This window comes from Asterias amurensis, chromosome 5 (assembly GCF_032118995.1).
Source record: "Asterias amurensis chromosome 5, ASM3211899v1".
Lineage (NCBI taxonomy): Eukaryota > Metazoa > Echinodermata > Asteroidea > Forcipulatida > Asteriidae > Asterias > Asterias amurensis.
The window spans coordinates 23897453-23920565 of NC_092652.1; the positions used below are offsets into that span (position 1 = coordinate 23897453).

General features: G+C 38.3%; 1 protein-coding gene across 3 annotated transcripts in view; it reads right to left on the reverse strand.

Annotated features, from left to right (window-relative positions):
- Positions 1-2960: 2960 nt before the first annotated feature.
- Positions 2961-23113, reverse strand: part of LOC139937696 (uncharacterized) — a 36140-nt gene continuing 15987 nt past the window's right edge. For all 3 annotated transcript variants that reach the window (XM_071932971.1, XM_071932970.1, XM_071932972.1), the window contains 22 exons: positions 22617-22739; positions 22268-22384; positions 21441-21557; positions 20508-20759; positions 19365-19613; positions 18827-18952; positions 17348-17470; positions 16095-16229; positions 15212-15328; positions 14410-14658; positions 13857-13982; positions 13470-13592; positions 12157-12291; positions 11274-11390; positions 10767-10907; positions 8583-8707; positions 6635-6827; positions 6143-6221; positions 5385-5428; positions 4732-4835; positions 4333-4522; positions 2961-3310 (listed from right to left, as the gene is read on the reverse strand). In XM_071932971.1, the coding sequence (XP_071789072.1) occupies positions 3030-3310; positions 4333-4522; positions 4732-4835; positions 5385-5428; positions 6143-6221; positions 6635-6827; positions 8583-8707; positions 10767-10907; positions 11274-11390; positions 12157-12291; positions 13470-13592; positions 13857-13982; positions 14410-14658; positions 15212-15328; positions 16095-16229; positions 17348-17470; positions 18827-18952; positions 19365-19613; positions 20508-20759; positions 21441-21557; positions 22268-22384; positions 22617-22739 (3266 nt within the window). In that variant the 3' untranslated portion in view covers positions 2961-3029. The remainder of the gene's footprint in view (positions 3311-4332; positions 4523-4731; positions 4836-5384; positions 5429-6142; positions 6222-6634; positions 6828-8582; positions 8708-10766; positions 10908-11273; positions 11391-12156; positions 12292-13469; positions 13593-13856; positions 13983-14409; positions 14659-15211; positions 15329-16094; positions 16230-17347; positions 17471-18826; positions 18953-19364; positions 19614-20507; positions 20760-21440; positions 21558-22267; positions 22385-22616; positions 22740-23113) is intronic.

A 23113-nucleotide genomic window follows, 5' to 3' on the forward strand; every position in this document is an offset into this window, starting at 1 on the left:
CACAAGCTTGCTCAGGGAACCATACTCTTACAAGCCTTGCTTCTGTATGGGTCCCCCACAGTTTCAAGAATGTCAATGCTTATTATTCATTTAATTAATCTTATCAAACAACTATTTATTTCTTTATTTCCAACTAATACATTGCCTATGATTTGATACTGATTGTGATTTTGAAACTGTGGAAATAAACTGATTGATTGAAAACTGATTGATAAATTGCAAGAAGTCCGAATGGATTTATTTCAAACCGTTTATTCAAAAACAATGTTTAGCAGTACTTATTATTTTTTAAAGGCAGTGGACACTATTGGTAATTGTCAAAGACTAGCCTTCACAGTTGGTGTATCTCAACATATGCATAAAATAACAAACCTGTGAAAATTTGAGCTCAATCGGTCATCGAACTTGCGAGATAATAATGAAAGAAAAAACACCCACGTCACACGAAGTTGAGTGTGTTTAGATGGTTGATTTCGAGACCTCAAGTTCTAAATCTGAGGTCTCGAAATCAAATTCGTGGAAAATTACTTCTTTCTCGAAAACTATGGCACTTCAGAGGGAGCCGTCTCTCACAATGTTTTATACCATCAACCTCTCCCCATTACTCGTCACCAAGAAAGGTTTTATGCAAAACAATATTTTGAGTAATTACCAATAGTGTCCACTGCCTTTAAAGACCCGAAATATATTTATTTTGGTGCCTGATAGACCGTTCCCTTGGTGATATAAACAAACCGAGCTGGTTGGCATGGACGGCCTAAAAACACCCAAACTTTAAACTAAATAAAAAACCTCCCAAGATTTGTTGCAAACAAATTCAACGCTTTATTTTTATATATATTTGTGTACCATTGTTACACATAGTAACATTGTTGGCATTAATAGCTTTCCATATTTTTCCAACCTCAACCTCAAAAATTATTGAGTTATATTAGTCCATGCAACATAATATTAAGAAGACAAATATTTTCATGGTAATAACAACGATATCCAAACACGCAATGAAATTTACCCACCTTTTCAAATAAAAAATTAATGCAACTGATATAACTTACTTTACCAAAACATTTTGTACAAAATATTCAACACATTCAAGTCAAACCTGATTTTCATTACAGAAACCCGTTCTTTTGTAGAATTGTTCACACACTGTGAAAATCACACACTAAACAAAAACATTTGACAAATTTTATTTTCGGATCTGGAGAACCATTCTGCTTTGAAAATTAGGTTGTCACTTTAAACAATCCCAACGTTTGGATTTCAAAACTCTAAACTATTGTAGATGTAGAATAATGTCTAAAATAATTATATACAAAATGCGTAGGTGACGACTTTTATAATGGATTTATGAAAACAATTCACGTAGTAAGCTTGAAAGACCTTTGGGAACCTTCAAATTAAAACAAGGCAGTGAAAATGGTTGCCTCATTCAAGATCTTACAAATAATAAAAAATATAAAAATCAACTAAATTGAGCTGATCAAAAGCAATCTATGATCATTTATGAGTTGTATTTTAAATTGTAGAATTATGAGTTGTTACTATGTTCACTCTGTATGGAAATTCTAAAGTGACATTTCAGGATTCTTTTTAAAACGCAAACCTTTGTAACATACGCCTTTATAGGCCTGCATTGTTTGAACTTGCCATTTGCATTTAGATGTGAACTTCTCAAACCCACACTTCTGCAGCAGCTCACCACAACACTAACTTACTCAAACGCATACACATCCAGCCAGCAACCAACTCACACGCCCTTCACCGGACAAGAACAGCTTTGATACTCCCGCCCAAAAGTGCATCCCTCCCAGCCATACATAAGCTCCACCACTACCAGTAGTCCTGCATTCTCCTGAAGACGAGCAGAGTATACTGTTCGCAACGTTGAGACCACACCGGCTCTTTTCAGAGCCACCACTCCTTCAAAATAGACTTAACTCAAGGTTGTACTCGCAAGTTTACTATTCATATTTATATTTATAGATACTCTAACAGTTATAGATACTCTTACAGATTGGAACCTGAGAACCAATGGAATTAATTTACATTACTACAGTTTAAAGGTACTGGACACTATTGGTAAATATCAGAGACCAATTTTCTCTCCATTTGGTATATCCAAACATATATGCATAAAAAATAAAAAATAAAAAATAAATTGGAATATGTCGACTCAAGTTGGTTATCAAAGTTGCAAGAGAACAATGAAATGAAAACACCATCATGGCACACATTCGTGTGCTTCCAGTGGCCCAATAAAAGGCTTCAGACCTGAAGTCATTTGATATTAATTTTTGATAGAGAAATTACTTCTTCCTCAAAAACTACAATACTTCAGAGGGAGCTGTTTCTCACAATACTGTTAAAGGAACACGTTGCCTTGGACCGGTCGAGTTGGTCAAAACAAAAGCGTTTGTAACCGTTTTTTATAAAATGCATATGGGTAGAAAGATGTTGTAAAAGTAGAATACAATGATCCACACAAACATGCCTCGAAATTGCGTGGTTTTCCTTTTACCTTGTCGACTAACACGTCGGCCATTTATGGGGGTCAAAATTTTGACTCCCATAAATGGCCGACCATGTTAGTTCGCACAGTAGAAGGAAAACCACGCAATTTCGAGGCAAACTTGTGTGGATCATTGTATTCTACTTTTACAACATCTTTCCAACCAGATGCATTTTATAAAAAACGGTTACAAACGCTTTTGTTTTGACCAACTCGTCCGATCCAAGGCAACGTGTTCCTTTAACCATCAACAGCTCTCCATTGCTCGTTACTAAGTAATTTTGTATGTTAACACTACAAAGTGTCCAGTGCCTTTAAAAGTGATGACAACATTTTGTGACAAAATTTAGTTCAACAACCAAGAGGGGATGAAAAGGATTGAACACAAAGTAAAAAACGAAATCGAAGGAGTTTCAAGTTAACCCACTTGGACACGAAGTTCTATATAGCCTCCTTATGGAGTTACCCACCGACTTGTCAGTTCTTTTGTTTTGGTCACAGGAGTAATTGGCGCCCTCTATTGTTCCTGCAGTGGTATACGATCTGCTCCTCCCTCCCTTGAACGCCTTCCTCGCTGATTCCTTGCCGACTCCATGTCCGGCTCTGAGCCGATCTTGTTTTTCTTGGAGCATTTCATCACCACGACAACGATGATGATGATGATGATGAGTAGAAGCGCAACTGACCCCAGGACGATGCCGACGATCTGAGCAGTAGTTAGGCCTGTTGGATCGGCAGGCCCGACTGTTGGTGCTGGTGTTGTTGGTGCTGTGGTTGTTGGTGCTGGTGTCGTTACATCTGTGAACAAAACAAGAACAGTTTGAAAAAAAAAAAAAAACTTCAATTTCAATTCTCTTGTCTTGTAGGCCTGAAAGAGCTTTATTTTATGGTTACTCGTTACTTATTATAAATTATTGTTTATATTAATTATAATTAATTATTGGCTTTTTACTGTTTTCGTGAAATATGGAAAGAAATGCGAGATTTAATTAAATTGAACAAAACTGAATTGAATGGAATTTAATTGCTGCCTTAGTATTGCAAAAACTACAGACTTTTGCCATCTTTGATCTATTGCAATCTCTTACCTCTAATTTTCAACTGTCAAAGTGTCTGTAATTGTATTTTTTTTAACAAAAGGGCATTTATGAATGGGAATAAAAAAGTAGTGACTCGTTCATTGCCATGCGATAAAGGCCCTCGCCTTCGGCTCGGGATTTTATCACACAGCAATTTGACCCTGCCAACTTAAAACAGCCGTGTAAGAACTCGTTGCTACCCTATTCCCTTATTTTCTCTGGTTTGAATTATTTTATGTATGGATGAGACCGCACAACATAAACACTGTTTGTGACTTTTGTGAGCTCTAGGCCTACAGAATAATAATAATAATGATTGGGGCTTCTTATACAGCGCACACGTCCGTCACTCAGTGACGCTCCTGGCACTGTAACATACAGTATTTCCTGCAAGATGTGGGACTACGTTGGAACTATGAGACCTAACTCTGATAGCGCCATGTAATGTATTACAAGGTGCTGTGGTGCAATGTGCTGCCGATCAGACCAGGAACACCGGGGCGAACTCCTTCTCTTTTCGAATAAGTGCACTGGGTTCTTTTACATGCGTTACATAACACATGGGACCAACAGCTTAACGTCCCATCCGAAGGACGAAGCAATGGTGAAGTGTCTTACTTCATGACACAAGTGACACGGCTGGGGATTCGAACCCACACTCTGCTGATCAAAAACACCAGAGTTTGAATTCGGTGCATGACACTTCCACATTGCTGTACAATGTTTTTAAGTTGAAATTACCTCCAACAGTGAGTGAATCCATCCTGATGGTAACTCCTGCTGCGGGAGCACCATCTTCAATCTCATCTTTGATTGTTGTCAAATTTGTTGTGTCATCCGTGGGATAGCTTAAGACAGAGTTTACAATAACGGAGCCATCACTGAAACTTATCACATCACATCCACTTGCAGAGGTTACATCCAGCAGAAACTGTTTTTTAAAAGTGGTGGAAACAGAAAAGAAAAATACTAATAATAAAAAACTCGGTGAAATACTTCAGAGGGATTTTAGATTTTTAATAAATAAGTAACATTATTTGAGCCCCCCCCCCCAAAAAAAAAGACAAGACAAAACAAACCAGACAAATAAACAGAGGAACAAACAAAGAAACAAATGATTTACGCATCCGCTATACTTACATTGCATACAAAATATTCCAAGTTTAAAAATTCAATTGATGATTCCTCTGCCAGTTCAGCTGTGAAGTTCACCTGTGTCATCGTAAACGACACTTCAATCTGCCCTATAGGTTGAAAAATATGAAACAAATAAATACAAAATTAGCAATCAAATAGTTAAATGACTTTCCTTAATAGTATGAGTCAATTCAACGATGGCTTGCTTAAAAAGAAAAAAACAGTTGATCGTCCGTGTGTTTCCAAAAAGAGGATGAGGGCCTTTTAATTTTGTTATTTATTATTTCTTTCAAACGTGGCTGCCAAGCATTTTAATTCAACGTGGCCACCAATTCTTAAGTTTAAAGTCACCACTTACATTATGTAGATCAAGTTCTTAAAAGATTAGTAAGTTAATTGAAAAATACACAGAAAATGTGTCTTTTTGAAAAGATAAAAAGAAGAAGAAAAAAAAGGAAAGAAAAAAAAAGGATGCGGGAGGGGACGATTAACTGGTATTTTTTTTTGTTTTGCCCTTCTGACTTGTTAGTAATGTTGGCTACTGTTTATAACTGTCAATGTTTATATTTTGAAACACCAATGATATATTAGTTACAATCCATCTTTCAGCATCTGTACATAAAGTTTAACGAACAATGAACAGTAAAACTACTTACTCGGGTTTATGTCACAGCTACTTCCTGTGTACCCGTTGATACAACTGTAAGTAAATAATCACAAGTTTATTAATAATAATAATAATAATAATAATAATAATAATAATAATAATAATAATAATAATAATAATAATAATAATAACACCAAAGTCTTATATAGTGCACATATCTACAAAACAAGGTACTCATTCAAGGCGCTGAGTATATACAAACTTTCAGAAAGATAGGTTATTGCAGTGATGAATTATGAGACCCTATTATTCAGCACCTTTTAAGGGTTCGGTACTATATGGCGCATACAGCAGCCATAGCCAGGAACACCGGGGCGAACCCCTTCTCTTTTCGATAAAAAAGTGCAATGGGTTCTTTTACATGTGATACACAACACATGGGACCAACTGCTTTACGTCCCATCCACACGAAGGTATCGAAGCAATGGGTAAGTGTCTTGCTTAAGGACACAAGTGTCCTGGCTGGGGATTCGAACCCACACTCTGCTGATCAGAAACACCAGTTTTAATTCAGTGCTCTTAACCGCTCTGCCAAGACTCTTCCAAGATATATTGCAGGTAATTTCTGTTAAGGTAAATTTCACATTATTAACAACAATTCTTGAGTGAGTTTAAATGGAGAAATGGTCTTAGTTTGCTGTCGTTAAAATAAGCACATTGAGACGCTCATAGATAAAGCGCTCTAATATATCTACCGGTTACAATTCATTTTGCTTTCTTTTGAAAACAACTTTATTATGGACTTACTTGCACTGGAGCATCGATTCATTTATGTAACAAATTCCGTCATTTTCACAGGTTGTATCCTCACAGAACATCGTGTTAGCTGGATAAAGAATTAACGAGTAAGGGAGAAAAATGGAAACCGTTATCAAAAAAGAAGAGCTCACCATTGTTGTCTATTAACAAAACGATTTGCAGAGCTCTAGCTCTACTTATTTCATTTTGTTGTTTAATTTCACAATTTTTTGGTTTTTCACAATTGTCTTAAATAAGTTATTTATTTAGATTATCTGTGTTTATGTATTAATTTATTGTTTTTGTTGCTGTCGCTGGTGTAAGTTCTTTTGTTTTCTTCGGGGGGGGGGGGGGGTGAAAGACACACACACATTATTTTTCTTTTTTCATAACTTTCTTTTCTGATTTTTTTGCGGGGAAAACAAATTGGAAAATCAGACTACTTGAAAGATTATCATGTCTGCTCTACTACGGCTGAAGAGCATATAAGAAATGGCATACTTCTTAGTTCAACGTTGGGGTCTAGCCCAATTCCAGTTTCAATGGCGTCATCCATGATGCTTTGTGCTAACGCAATCTCGTTTATGTCTGTTGCGCTTTCAGGGAAACCAAGTACAAAGGCGACAATAATGGATCCTTCGGTAAATGAAGTAACGTCACAAGCGATGGCAATGGAAGAAGCTCTCAAGAAGCTCTGTGACAAAGAAAGAAGAAACAAATAAATGTAGCATTAAAGACAAAGTATAATTTTGGTTTTTGGAACCATTTCATTGTTATAATTATATTCTTATATAATTATAGATGTATACACTTAAACTAACACGAGGAAAATTTATTTAAAAAGAGGGTAGCGTTTTTGAGATATCGACAACAATCTTGAGGGGCTATATCCGTGCAGTAACAATCATCCAGAATTGGAATACAATGTGAGAAGCGTATCTGACAATAACGTTTCTCAGCTTCACAACTGAAATACTTTTTCCAATATCATATGACTTTAAAGTGAAATGACTCCCAACATGATTTATACTACCGAAAGCTGTTGTACCATTAATTTTAAGAGTGATTACCGTTTGTACACCTTTCCTTTAAAGGCAGTGGACACTATTGGTAAATACTCAAAATATTTATCAGCATAAAACCTCACTTGGTTACGAGTAATGGGGAGAGGTTGATAGTATAAAACATTGTGAGAAACGGCTCCCTCTGAAGTGCCATAGTTTTCGAGAAAGAAGTATTTTTTCTACTAATTTGATTTCGAGACCTCAAGTTTAGAGCTTGAGGTCTCGAAATCAACCATCTATTAAGCGCACACAACTTTGTATGACAAGGGTGTTTTCTTCTTTCATTATATCTCGCAACTTTGATGACCGATTGAGCTCAAATTTTCACAAGTTAGTTATTTTATGCATATGTTGAAATACACCAACTGTGAAGGCTAGTCTTTGACAATTACCAATAGTGTCCACTGCCTTTAAAGGATTTGGGTACTTTTTGTAACACAAAGCACAATGTCCACAGATTTACATTAAACTTTCGCCGTTTGCAGATAATGATAGTAGAAAGCGTACCTTAAAAAATTAGTTGCTGAGGTGCTGTATTTTTTGAGAAATGAGTAAAACAATTTCAACGTTTTTTACATGCTAAAATTATTTTCGTCTCATGATCACTGAGACGAAAATCATTTTCATGACATTGTTTTACTCGTTTTCTCAAAAACTATGTCACCTCAGCAACTAATATTTTCAGGGAAGCTTTCTACCATAATTATCTTCAAACTGTGTTAGTTTAATGTAAATCTATAGACATTGTGTTTTTTTGTCCTACAAAATGACCCTTTAAGGCCATGTTACTCAAGGCATTTATTTTTCAGGCGTCTGGAGGCAACCAACTAAACTGTATGCAACACATTTTCATTTGAAAAATACAAGCTTCTAATTGTACCTCACTGGACAAAGACAAATTTACAATAGCGGGATTGAACCTTTGACCTCTGGATTTAAAGGCAGTGGACACTATTGGTAATTACTCAAAATAATTATAAGCATAAAACCTTACTTGGTAATGAGTAATGGGGAGAGGTTTATAGTATAAAACATTGTGAGAATTGGCTCCCTCTGAAGTGACGTAGTTTTCGAGAAAGAAGTAATTTTCCGCGAATTGATTTCGAGACCTCAGATTTAGAATTTGAGGTCTCGAAATCAAGCATCTGAAAGCACACAACTTCTTTGGCAAGGTTTTTTTGTTTTTTCATTATTACCTCGCAACTTTGACGACAAATTGAGCTAAAATTTTCACAGGTTTGTTATTTTATGCATATGTTGAGATACACCAAGTGAGAAGACTGGTCTTTGACAATTACCAATAGTGTCCAGGGTCTTTAAGTGCCGGACTTCTGTTGGCGATCTTCTTTTTTAAACTTTCATAAAAACGTTCAATGTCAACTTACTGCACAACAAGCAGTTGCCAATTCTATAAACGCATCTGAATCCCTGTTTGTTAAATCAACTGTGAAGCTTGCTTCAACGCCATCAATAAACTGTATTGTTACTTTTCCAATAACCCTGGGTAGTCCTGCAAAAAAGAAAATCAAAGTTGTAATCATTATCCCACCATATGCAAACAAAAAACTCAATCATAAATTTAAGATAGCCTAGCAAGTAAAATTTTAAAGGCACTATTCATCAAAGACAAAGGCCTTTTTCAAAACCACGGCTTCGTCTTTGGATTTGACTTCAGGCTCCGTCCTCTCGTCTGAAGCCCTGAGCGCGTAAACAATAGGCGTAGTTTTCAAAACAACAGCTGGGCCAAGCTAGCCTGAGCCAATTAAAAGCTGAAGCCGTAGTTTCGAAAAGGGCCATAGATAGAGGTGAGTAAGCTTGGGCGGCTCCTTCGGTTACCCGGTTCTACCCGGTTCCAAATTGAAAACCGGACGGGCGGTTCCACTCTTCTGTGGAACCGGGTACCCGCTTTTGTCGGTTCCGATTTTAAAAGACCGAGTCTCAATTATAAAAGGCTCTGTGGAGCCGATCCTGCCACGAACCGGCTCTAGAAATTGAGGCTTGATGTTGAAAGCGGTGACCGCAGATACAGTGTGCAAAGGCTTCAAGCCGACATGAGTATCAACTTTCACATGTGGCTGCATACACAGTGCACACACATAGGCATCTTCTACAACCACCACATGTATGCATGTACGTGTCATGCATATACATGTGCATGTATAGACAGCACGTTGTGATTGGCTGCCGATATATCCATATTCATAAAAGCTTGCCCCATGCACAAAACACACAGTACTGTATGCATGTACAGGCATGTACACTTGTATGTACAGAGACGACACACTGCATGCACTACGGATGTACTGCACTACGGATGTACTGCACTACGGATGTACTGCACTACGGACATACTGTACTACGGACGTACTGCCGGCTAAATCAAAGACTTGTTTAAATGCAGGGAGAATAGGTGCTCGGTGGCACGATGTCTGATTGACTTGGGGTGGGTATTCTGGTATTTTCGTTAAAAATAGATCGGCTCCAAATTGTGTGTGTGTGAGCTCAGGACCGACTTCTGATTAACTTGGTTATTTTCAGTTAAAATAGATCGGCTCAATTGTGTGTGTGTGAGCTCGGGACGGGCGGCTTATGTTTTATATTGAATTGGAACCGGGTATGTCTCAGAACCGAGCTTTTTTTCGGAACCGGAATCGAGCCCCAAATTTCTGGAACCGCCCAAGCTTAGAGGTGAACTTTACGAAAACAGAGACAACATCACCAGGGCCCAATTTCATAGCGCTGCGTAACGGTAAGCAAATTTTTGTGCTAACTGTAGCAGAAAAAATTGCTGAAATGCAAGCGTATTCTAAACTTGAGGTCTCGAAATCAAAATCGTTGAAAGTTACTTCTTTCTTGAAAACTATGTCACTGTTTCTCACAATGTTTTATACTATCAACCTCTCCCTATTACTCGTAATCAAGAAAGGTTTTATGATAATAATTATTTTGAGTAATTACCAATATGTCCACTGCCTTTAAGCATTGACAAAGACAAAAAGGACAAATTTAAAATGGTTTACTTTTTTCATAACTTTTATAATCAATAAAAATAAACAAATTAGCAATAATATGATAGATATAAACAAAAGGCTGCAAGCTGGACCACAAGAGAACTTGGAAATCAAAGATTGTGTCTGAGCAAGGGGGTAAAACCATTTATGATCAAAATGAAGCGGGTGAAGGCAAGGGCGGCAAAGGAAGGCAATTTAGTACGATCTTATAAGCTAGAGTAGTAGTCCAAGCCTATTTTCTATACCATAGAAAAGCAGGACAGTTGTTTTCAGAACTGAGAAGTCTCCCGAACTCCCAAACATCTACTCTGCGATAGTAGAAGCAAGACAGTTCGCTAAGAACAAACCCTACATGGCAAGTAGATACACACATGTGGTGTTACCGCAAAACAAACATAATATATTGATACCTCACCATGCAATGCCTCAAATACTATACAAGTGAAGATTGTTTCACTTCTGTGAGGTAAATAAAATGTAGGTCTGCCTAGGAGGAACACTACACAATGTTTTTTATTAACTTCTAGTTCACAGATTCTTTTTTAATAAGTGACTTACTTTTGCATATGCCATCGATAAGGGTCCAGCCACCCAGGCAGCCCTCGCAATGATGTTCTCCAGGGCCATCATGAACACACGTGGTGAAATTCTGATCCTTACATTGTTGTACCACGGTGGCATTCAAGCAGGGATTGATTTCTGTCAACAATAAAATACAATACAATACAAAAAGGCATTTGTCATGTTTGTATACCGCTTTTTCATTTAGAACATAGCAGTGTGATGAGATACACATGACTCAAGAGAAAGAAAAGAAATCCGGATTAGAAATTATAATCCAGATGTTAGTTTGAAACAAAATGTTCGCCTTTGAAATGTTTAGAAAACGATGACTCAACCACAAAAAGAAATTGAAAATAGGTAATGTTGTTCCATGATTACCAAAGTATGCACTACAACTTGGATATAACGACTTAACTGACGTTTGTGGCAGGTTTCACTCAGTAACAAGTAGTCAAACTTATTGAAAATCATGCCAGTTGTTTTCATCGTCACACAACTTACCGGTGCATTGTTTCCCATCGCCTGAATAACCAGTATTACATGTGCACATGTACGAGCCTGCAGTGTTAGTACATTCAGCATCTGCATGACATGGGTCCATATCGCACTCGTTGACATCTGTAAACAGCACGACAACAAGTAATTGCATAGTTAGGTTTCAATATCTTTGGTTTGCTGTAACATTGTGTGTAAGTGTCTACTTGTAACATGGTGTGAACATTTTGATCCAAAGTGATCGACATATAATAATCATCACAATAATAATAAATAATATAAAAGTGGCATCTCATAGAGCATCCAGGGCCCAATTTCATACAGCTGCTAAGCACAAAAATTTGCTGAGCATGAAATTTCTTCCTTGATTAAAACAGGATTTCCAACCAAATTTACATTTGTTGCATATTGCCTTATACTGGCCATTCTGCTGTTGTTTGCTTACATCCTGAAAATCACATGGAAATTTGGTTTGAAATCCTGTTTTAACAAGAAAGAAGGTTCATGCTAAGCAAATTTGTGTGCTTAGCAGCTCTATGAAATTGGGCCCTGGCCAGTCAGGCATGGAGCTAATAATGATGCTGTACAAAACAAATGTAAGAACATATACAAAAGACAGTACAAGAACATACACCATTGTCAAAATAGCGCCATTTTGGAAATCAATGGTCATTTTTACAAGTGGTGTAGCGAGCATTTAAGGCCACGCTGCGTTTACACGTGTTTTAATTGACTCCCAACAAGGCAAGATTAGCCCGTGTGATGTTGATGCAAGGGACCAAGGAACACAGTTGTTGTAGATATATTATGTTTTTGGTCGGCCAGAGAATCAACACAATTAGGGTAAACAAAATTGAGTAATCAGACATTTTGAAAAACTGCTTTTTACCGGAACAACTTCGTTGATCAACCGCGAGTTCATAGCCAGTGATACAACCACAGGTGTAAGTGCCCTCAGCAGTGGTACAACTCCCTGTTACGTTTGCACATGAATTCAGTGAGCTGTCGGCGCACTCGTCGATATCTAAGGGAAGAAAAAGTTGGAGGTTTTCTTAAAACGGAGTTTCAATGTTTTTGTCAATGTAATGCTGATTTATAGGCATAAATATAAAGAAATGAAACTCACATGTGAAAGTTTCAACTGAATATTGTGTCTACATAAAGGAACATTCATAAATACCTCAGACAGTTTCGCTATTCCTATTGGTGGAGAGCGCGTCACGTGGGTGTGTATAAACCTTTGTTTATGACCGGTAAAAAGTGTTATTTCAAAGGCGTGACACACGACCTTGCACCTGTTCTTATAAGACAGTTTCTTCATTCCTATTGGTCGAGAGCAACGGCTGAAACAGTTGTTCCACAACACGCGATACGCGCGACGCGCACAGCATTCCCTTACAAGGAGTTGTTTACCCGAGGGCGGCGGAGGGCTTTACCATTTCATAGCTGGAGGGGTGTTGCGTTTAAAGAAATCATTTAACAATTAAAATTTTTGCATTTATTTTACTTTTTGACCAAAAAGTGATGATGTTTTTTACTGAAAAGGTATTTATGAATGGGAATCAAAGTGTGTTGAAACGGTTTTCAACTAGTGGTTTAAACCCGCCGAGGCCTGGTTCTTGATAATTTACCTCGTCTTCGTCTTGGTAAAATTATCAAGAACCAGTCCTCGTTGGGATTAAACCACTAGTTGAAAACCTCTTCACCACACATTGATTCCCTTATAACAGAATTGTTTTTTGCTAACAAAACAGTTGCTGGCAGTGTAAGCACTTAAAATGTAATCCACCATATACATAAACAGACAAAACCTGTAGAAGTTTGAGATCGATCGACCATCTGGCTCACGAGAGAATAGTGAAAAAACTATTACAAATTTTGCTTTGCATCGAATGCCAAAATAAAAACACTGTATAAGCCATGTTTCGCCGGGCAAAAAGACACGTTGTCATGGTAAGATTGCGTACACTTTCTAGCTGGCTGCCAAAACACAAAGGTTTTGCCCGGTGGTATGCGCACGAACCATGTTATGGTTTTCGTGTGACGTCAGAGGTCAATAGTAAATACAAATTATATCGTATTTTTCCCAAAATTGGAAACGACAATTGTGGTGAAAATGTTGTAAAACCCACACCTTGAGGTGGTCAAAACTAGTAATGTATAGTTTGTCAATTTTTTTTCAAAATTTGTTTCCAAATTTACCTTGACAGTGTGTGTCGTTCGTGGCATCAAATCCATTGTCACATCTACAGCTGTCAGTACCGTTGACCGAGAAACAAACAGCATTTGGTCCGCAGAAGCTAGGATTAGAGCAATTTTGAGTAGCTGTAAATGAAACACATACAATATTTTACTTGTAAGCAATAATAAAAAAAGAAACGGTCAACCACATTATCATCAATGTGTGTACGGGGCAGTTTATTGCTGGCAATACTGTTATGATTCTATTTGGTTCTCATATAGCACACCTTATGTTAGATCATGAGCTTAAAAACATCACTATAATCCAACAACTCTCTCAAACCTTCTTAGTCTCACGTTTGTACACCAGGGTGAAGAGAAGCAATTATGGTTTAGTGCCTTGCTTACCATCACATTGGTGTGACATCATTGCATTGGTTGTAAATCCCGAGATACACGAGCACTGGAAATCGCCATCAGTATTTGTACACTCCTGTTCACAGTTGTCTGTGGAAAGTGCACACTCGTCGATATCTGAAAAAAAAAGATAACTTTTTAGTTAAAGAAAAACTTGAAACTGTTGTGTCTTTTGAATCAAATTGCTATTTCTGCTCATGTTTTTTTTTTGGTATTATATATGTATTTGACTGAACAGCACTTTGAAACAGTGTTAAAGCTCTTTATAAATGCAATTAGGTTCAGGTTTTTAAGCTTTAATTACATTTTTTTGAACCCATTTTGTTGCAGCCCATAGTAGTTAGAGTTGCCCATTCGGCCTTACAGACAAATCAAATGCAAATAACAAAACCATAGCACCAATCCAAATCGATCACACGTTTTGGTGGAGAGAACCAATTGATGTTGGTTTTTTTGGTTGCTCTTTGTAAATAATGTTTTTCTTACTTGTCTAAAATATTGTCAAATCCAGAATTAAATATTGTTTTACTTTTAGAAGACCTACCAACACAGTCAGCTCCATCTCCAATGTATCCAGAGTTGCATGTACATGTGAAACTGCCTTCAGTGTTTGTGCAGTTGGCATTGGTGTCACAATTGTCTCTATTTGCGGTGCATTCGTCAATGTCCATACATGCCCCGCCGACCTTCTCGTAACCGCTGATACATATGCACATGTAGGAGCCCTCATTGTTGCTACAATCGCTTTTTGCAACACAGGTAAACATATCTGGGTCCCCACATTCATCAATATCTGTGTGGGGTGGGTGGAAACTTTCATTAGAAATGCAAAGTGAAATAAATCCAATATCTAGACCAGGCTTCATAAAGTTAACTAAATTTTTGTAATCAAAGTTCTCCAGGGCCATCATGAACACACGTGGTGAAATTCTGATCCTTACATTGTTGTGCCACGGTGGCATTCAAGCAGGGATTGATTTCTGTCAACAATAAAATACAATACAATACAAAAAGGCATTTGTCATGTTTGTATACCACTTTTTCATTTAGAACATAGCAGTGTGATGAGATACACATGACTCAAGAGAAAGAAAAGAAATCCGGATTAGAAATTATAATCCAGATGTTAGTTTGAAACAAAATGTTCGCCTTTGAAATGTTTAGAAAACGATGACTCAACCACAAAAAGAAATTGAAAATAGGTAATGTTGTTCCATGATTACCAAAGTATGCACTACAACTTGGATATAACGACTTAACTGACGTTTGTGGCAGGTTTCACTCAGTAACAAGTAGTCAAACTTATTGAAAATCATGCCAGTTGTTTTCATCGTCACACAACTTACCGGTGCATTGTTTCCCATCGCCTGAATAACCAGTATTACATGTGCACATGTACGAGCCTGCAGTGTTAGTACATTCAGCATCTGCATGACATGGGTCCATATCGCACTCGTTGACATCTGTAAACAGCACGACAACAAGTAATTGCATAGTTAGGTTTCAATATCTTTGGTTTGCTGTAACATTGTGTGTAAGTGTCTACTTGTAACATGGTGTGAACATTTTGATCCAAAGTGATCGACATATAATAATCATCACAATAATAATAAATAATATAAAAGTGGCATCTCATAGAGCATCCAGGGCCCAATTTCATACAGCTGCTAAGCACAAAAATTTGCTGAGCATGAAATTTCTTCCTTGATTAAAACAGGATTTCCAACCAAATTTACATTTGTTGCATATTGCCTTATACTGGCCATTCTGCTGTTGTTTGCTTACATCCTGAAAATCACATGGAAATTTGGTTTGAAATCCTGTTTTAACAAGAAAGAAGGTTCATGCTAAGCAAATTTTTGTGCTTAGCAGCTCTATGAAATTGGGCCCTGGCCAGTCAGGCATGGAGCTAATAATGATGCTGTACAAAACAAATGTAAGAACATATACAAAAGACAGTACAAGAACATACACCATTGTCAAAATAGCGCCATTTTGGAAATCAATGGTCATTTTTACAAGTGGTGTAGCGAGCATTTAAGGCCACGCTACGTTTACACATGTTTTAATTGACTCTCAACAAGGCAAGATTAGCCCATGTGATGTTGATGCAAGGGACCAAGGAACACAGTTGTTGTAGATATATTATGTTTTTGGTCGGCCAGAGAATCAACACAATTAGGGTAAACAAAATTGAGTAATCAGAAATTTTGAAAAACTGCTTTTTACCGGAACAACTTCGTTGATCAACCTCGAGTTCATAGCCAGTGATACAACCACAGGTGTAAGTGCCCTCAGCGTTTGTACATAACCCTGTTACGTTTGCACATGAATTCAGTGTGTTGTCGGCGCACTCGTCGATATCTAAGGGAAGAAAAAGGTGGAGGTTTTCTTAAAACGGAGTTTCAATGTTTTTGTCAATGTAATGCTGATTTATAGGCATAATTATAAAGAAATGAAACTCACATGTGAAAGTTTCAGCTGAATACTGTGTCTACATAGGGGAGCGTCTCAAAAGTCGGGCACGTTCCTAGCGCAAAAGAACGTTCCTGCGGGCATATGCCCGCAGGATCGCAACATCATGACAAAGTATACGCGGAGCGTTCCAAAAGACCGGTCCTGTGGAACGGAATAAAGCGGCGGGGATACTCTTGCGATCCAAAAAGAACGTTCCTACCGTTCCGACTTTTGAGACGCTCCCTAAAAGAACATTACAGAATTGGATTTTGCTAACAAAACAGTTGCTGGTAGTGTAAGCACTTTATGTAATCCACCATATATACAAAAACAGACAAAACCTGTAGAAGTTTGAGATCGATCGGCCATTACAAATTTAGCATTGCATCGATGCCAAAACAAAAATGAATAAAACGCTCAATGAGCGATAAACTCCAAACGCGAAGTTAGATGATTTATTTCTCATCAAATATGACATTTCAGACAAAAATATTTCAAGGGATGTTTTCATCTATCATCATCATTCGACTGTGTAAGTTTCATGTAAATCTGTGATCTTCACGATTTTGGTTTCTTACTAATTCTGTAACGTTCCTTTAAGAGTATTTTAATGGACCGGTTGGCCTTCTATAAAAGCCATCCTGCCCAAGGGATCGAAACTCGACAATAAAGCACAATTTAAACGTTCTTCTTCTTGAACATAGACACAAAGAGAACAACTCAAATGAGAAATTAGTAAATACACTTGATGAGCAGTGACTTGGTGGCGCATCTGAAGGAGACAAAATTTCCATTGAAAACAGTGTCTGTTTGCTGAGTAAACAAACTGTCCAGTGACAGTACTTTCACCGAATTTCAAAACTATTCATTTTTAACAAGTGGACAGTGGGTACTAACTGCTATTATACAAATTATAACGTATTTTTCCCGAAATTGGAAACGACAGTTGTGGTGAAAATGTTGTAAAACCCACACCTTGGGGTGGTCAAAACTGGTTTTTACATTTTTGCAGTTTCCAAATTTACCTTCACATTGTGTGTTGCTGGTGGCATTAAATCCATTGTCACATCTACAGGTGTCAGTATCGCTGACCGAGAAACAAACAGCATTTGGTCCGCAGAAGCTTGGATCAGTGCAATTTTGAGTAGCTGTAAATGAAACACATACAATATTTTACTTGTAAGCAATAATAAAAAAAGAAACGGTCAACCGCATTATCATCAATGTGTGTACGGGGCAGTATATTGCTGGCAATACTGTTATGATTCTATTTGGTTCTCATATAGCACAACTTACAGTAGATCATGAGCTTAAAAACATCACTATAATCCAACAACTGTCTCAAACCTTCTTAGTCTCACGTTTGTACACCAAAGAGAAGCAATTACGGTTTAGTGCCTTGCTTAAGTGTCATGACCAAGGGAGTAAACATAAACCCTGGATAACTCAGCCACCAAGTCAGTCTGATGTGGGAGCTCGTCACTATATGGACCGATCTATGGCTCGGCCAGGGCACACCACTATGGACCGATATGACACTCGGCCAGGGTAGCCACTATGGACCGATCTATGGCTCGGCCAGGGTATAGCCACTATGGACCGATCTACCACTCTGCCAGGGTAGCCACTATGGACCGATCTATGGCTCGGCCAGGGTATAGCCACTATGGACCGATCTACCACTCTGCCAGGGTAGCCACTATGGACCGATCTATGGCTCGGCCAGGGCACACCACTATGGACCGATATGACACTCAGCCAGGGTAGCCACTATGGACCGATCTACCACTCTGCCAGGGCACACCACTATGGACCGATCTATGGCTCGGCCAGGGTATAGCCACTATGGACCGATCTACCACTCTGCCAGGGTAGCCACTATGGACTGATCTATGGCTCGGCCAGGGTAGCCACTATGGACCGATATGACAATCGGCCAGGGTAGCCACTATGGACCGATATGACACTCGGCCAGGGTAGCCACTATGGACCGATCTATGGCTCGGCCAAGGCACGCCATTATGGACCGATATGACACTCGGCCAGGGTAGCCATTATGGACCGATATGACACTCGGCCAGGGTAGCCACTATGGACCGATCTATGGCTCAGCCAGGGCACACCACTATGGACCGATATGACACTCGGCCAGGGTAGCCACTATGGACCGATATGACACTCGGCCAGGGTAGCCACTATGGACCGATATGACACTCGGCCAGGGTAGCCACTATGGACCGATCTATGGCTCGGCCAGGGCACACCACTATGGACCGATATGACACTCAGCCAGGGTAGCCACTATGGACCGATCTACCACTCTGCCAGGGCACACCACTATGGACCGATAAGACACTCGGCCAGGGTAGCCACTATGGACCAATCATAACTCAGGTGGATACAAGCCTATCCAATGAAAGTATTGTCAAGATGGATTCCCAGACGGTAAACCGGCTTTGACATTACAGATAAAGACAAAGGGCTCGTCTATTTATTCGCCTTACCATCACATTGGTGTGACATCATTGCATTGGGCGTAAATCCCGAGATACACGAGCACTGGAAATCGCCATCAGTATTTGTACACTCCTGTTCACAGTTGTCTGTAGAAAGTGCACACTCGTCGATATCTGAAAAAAAAGATACGATTACACAAAATTAAGATAAACTTTTAATTAAAGAAAAACTTGAAACTGTTGTGTCTTTTGAATCAAATTGCTATTTCTGCTCATGTTTTTTTTCTGTATTATATATGTATTTGACTGAACAGCACTTTGAAACAGTGTTAAAGTTTTAATTACATTTGTTTGAACCCATTTTGTTGCAGCCCATAGTAGTTAGAGTTGCCCATTCGGCCTTACAGACAAATCAAATGCAAATAACAAAACCATAGCACCAATCCAAATCGATCACACGTTTTGGTGGAGAGAACCAATTGATGTTGGGTTTTTTTGGTTGCTCTTTGTAAATAATGTTTTTCTTACTTGTCTAAAATATTGTCAAATCCAGAATTAAATATTGTTTTACTTTTAGAAGACCTACCAACACAGTCAACTCCATCTCCAATGTATCCAGAGTTGCATGTACATGTGAAACTGCCTTCAGTGTTTGTGCAGTTGGCATTGGTGTCACAATTGTCGCTATTTGCGGTGCATTCGTCAATGTCCACACATGCCCCGCCGACCTTCTCGTAACCGCTGATACATATGCACATGTAGGAGCCCTCATTGTTGCTACAATCGCTTTTTGCAACACAGGTAAACATATCTGGGTCCCCACATTCATCAATATCTGTGGGGTGGGTGGAAACTTTCATTAGAAATGCAAAGTGAAATAAATCCAATATCTAGACCAGGCTTCATAAAGTTAACTAAATTTTTGTAATCAAAGTTATTCGTGCAAAGTAATTGGTGTGAAATTTTTTTTGGCTTAACCAACAGCTTTATGAATGTGGGCCCTGTAAGAAAAACAGGATTACCAACCAAACTTCCACGTTATTTTCACGATAAGCAAACAACGTAATAACACCCGTAACAAGCAATATGCAACAAATTAAAATTTGGTTGGTAACCTGGTTTTTATCAAGGTAGAAATTTCATGCTAAGCAAATTTGTGTGCTCAGCAGCTTTATGAAATTGGGCCCTGGTGGCACACAACGGAGGAGTCCAACCTGGGTTAATAGGCAACCTATGGAAGAGGTGGTTTGTCTTTAAGCTGTCCAAGACCGAGAGTGAATTGACAACTTAGAGCAGGATTCAAAAAGCACAATGTGTTTCTCAAAGATACACCAAAAGCACCAAAAGGGTCCTCGCAGCAACCATTGTCAACAATAAAATACAATACAATACAAAAAGGCATTTGTATACCGCCTTTTCATTTAGATCATAGTGGTGTGATGATACAAACGTCTTTTTATTAAATCCTTTTGAATTTTTTATTTTTTTTTTAGTTCAGATGTTAGTTTTCAGAAGTACCAACATTAAGTTGTTTGAAACAATATATTGGCTTTGAATAGCTAGAAAACATTGACTCAAAAAAAAAAAGACTTAATTGTACACAAAATTCCTAGTGGAACACCATCCCTGTCTTCCAAATTCCCCTATGGATACCTTTTGTTTGTAACAGTTATCCTGATTTTGCAGCAGTCACAAAATTTGTACAAACAGAAAAGAAAACAAAACTCACCTGTGCACGTCATGTTTCCATCTCCGCTATATCCCGTGCTGCATTGACAGCTAAAGCTGCCATTAGTGTTGCTACATTCTCCGTTGATGTGACAGCTTGAAGGGTCCTCATCACATTCGTTAATATCAGAGCATAGCACCCGCGCATCACCACGGTAGCCCGTCTGACATACGCAGTAGAACGAGCCAGCAGTATTGGTGCAGTCGCTGTTATCACCACAATTTGTTGGATCGTCGTCGCATTCATTTATATCTGTCATGAAACAAAAATATATACATTTTTAGGAATGAAAATATCAATATAGGCATATTTCACAGTGAGCTTGAGGAGGGCACTAACCATGCAGAACATCCCTTTCTGCATTTACCACCTGGTGCAACTTGGCGTCAGATTGAACAACCTGGAGAGCCTACACCAGGAAAGCCTGCGACGACTACGACACCAAATGGAGGCTGAAGGAGCTTGAAAAGAGAGAACGCAGCTATTTCAAGAGAGGAATTTGGCGTTGAAAGCCTGTGTCGGGCAATGGCCCTACTACTATTTCACACCCTTCCCCCCCCCCTCCACAAAAAACAACAAAACAACAACAACCACAACAAAGTCTTGTCGATGTTTGTAACTATCCCTTATTCAATGTTTACAAATACTGAAATAGGAGGAATCCTGTGCTGGATGGTTCACATAAAACTAGAACAAACAATTCACACTGTTTACGCAAACTCATAAATAATGTACAGACACAGGAAAAATGGCTCAACTTAACTGCCGCTTGTGGCAGGTTTCACTCAGTGACAAGTCATCACACTTCTTGAAAATCATTTTGATCCATAGTGATATATATAATGACCACAACATAATTAAACAATTCACACATTTTACGCAAACTCAGTAACAAGTCGTCAAATCATTTGTTTTCTTCCTCACACAACTTACCAGTGCATTGTGTCCCATTGCCTGTATAACCAGCATTACATGCGCACATGTACGAGCCTGCAGTGTTAGTACATTCAGCATCTGCATGACATGGGTCCGTTTCGCACTCGTTGACATCTGTGAACAGCACGACAACAAGTAATTGCATAGTTAGGTTCCAATATCTTTGGTTTGCAGTAACCCCCTAATTGCAACATGATAGGAACATTTTGATCCAATACAAGTAAGTTTAATAATCATATCACAATATAATAAATACTCATAAAAGTGGCTTCTTATTGAGCATCCTCGGCCCAACTTCATGGCTCATGGCTTACCATAAGCACAGAATCAACGCTTAAGGAAGCAGGGAATTGTTAGCTAACAGCAAGCGTATGTCACGGGTTAGCGACAATTTTTTGATTCTGCGCGTGCGTACTCAACATTACTAGGCATTCTATGCTTACAAGGCTGGCACAGAAAATGCCGTTTGCACATAAGCGTGGAATCGTGATCTTAAGCATCAATATCAGCGGTAAGCAAAGCCATGAAACTGGGCCCTGGTCAGGCAAGAAGCGAATGACACTGTACGAAACAAACATAAAAATGTATACAAAAAATACAGTACAAGAACATCCAACATCATCGCAGTAGCGCCATTTTGAAAATCAATGTCCATGTGGTGTAGCGAGTTTTTTTAGGCAACGCAACATTTACACATGCTTTATTGACTCCCAAAAAGGCGAGATTAACGCGTGTGATTCGGGTGCTAGGGGCCAATGGCTGTGTGGACATTTTAAACATTAACTTCAACTTGCAGGATACCAAAAATTGAAAACAGTTCATACCAAAGCAATCGAATCCGTTGCCTTGGTAACCGGTTACACATGCACATGTATAAGATCCATCGGTGTCCGTGCAGTCTGCATTTGTATCACATGGACTACTTGAACATTCATTGATATCTGTGGAAAAAAATACGTTTTGAAAAAATGAACGTTAGAATACAGAAGTTAGTTCCAGCGGTACCAACGTTCAGTTTATTGAAACAAAATATTCGGCTTTGAAATAATGAAGATTGCCCGATAGCTAGAGAGGCAGTTTGAATCCTATGTTTAGCAGCGGGTACAGCAAGAATTTAATAGATGCTAAATTCGAATCTTTCTTTTGTTTGTGAAGCCAGAACCTGTGACTTACTCATACAGCTTGTTCCGTTGCCCTCGTAGCCATCATTGCACGTGCAGTTATTAGAGCCTTCAACGTTGGTACAAAGTGCGTTGTCATCACAGGAATGGGTGTCGGTTAAACACTCATCAATGTCTACATAACAACAAACAAAGGTCTTTTAATGAATGGTATTTGTGGACTATATTTTGGTAACTTCTTTACACAAATTTTGTTTTGGTTGTGTTACTTTTTGGAAATTTTAATGAAGTATGAAAATTAATTAATTAATTAATTTATTTCCTCCAAACTTCCAAAAATGGATTAGATAAAACAAACAAAAAACATCAAATTTACAGTAATTGTTTTATTATTTTAAATAGAATTAAAAATGAATGATCATGGGAAATAGCGTTAATTCTCAGTGTTTTAAATATAATATTGGTTAAATCAATTCAGTAAAAAAATTAAAATTCTTACATTTTTTTGTCAGGACTATCTATTAATGATGGATACAAAACACAACCATG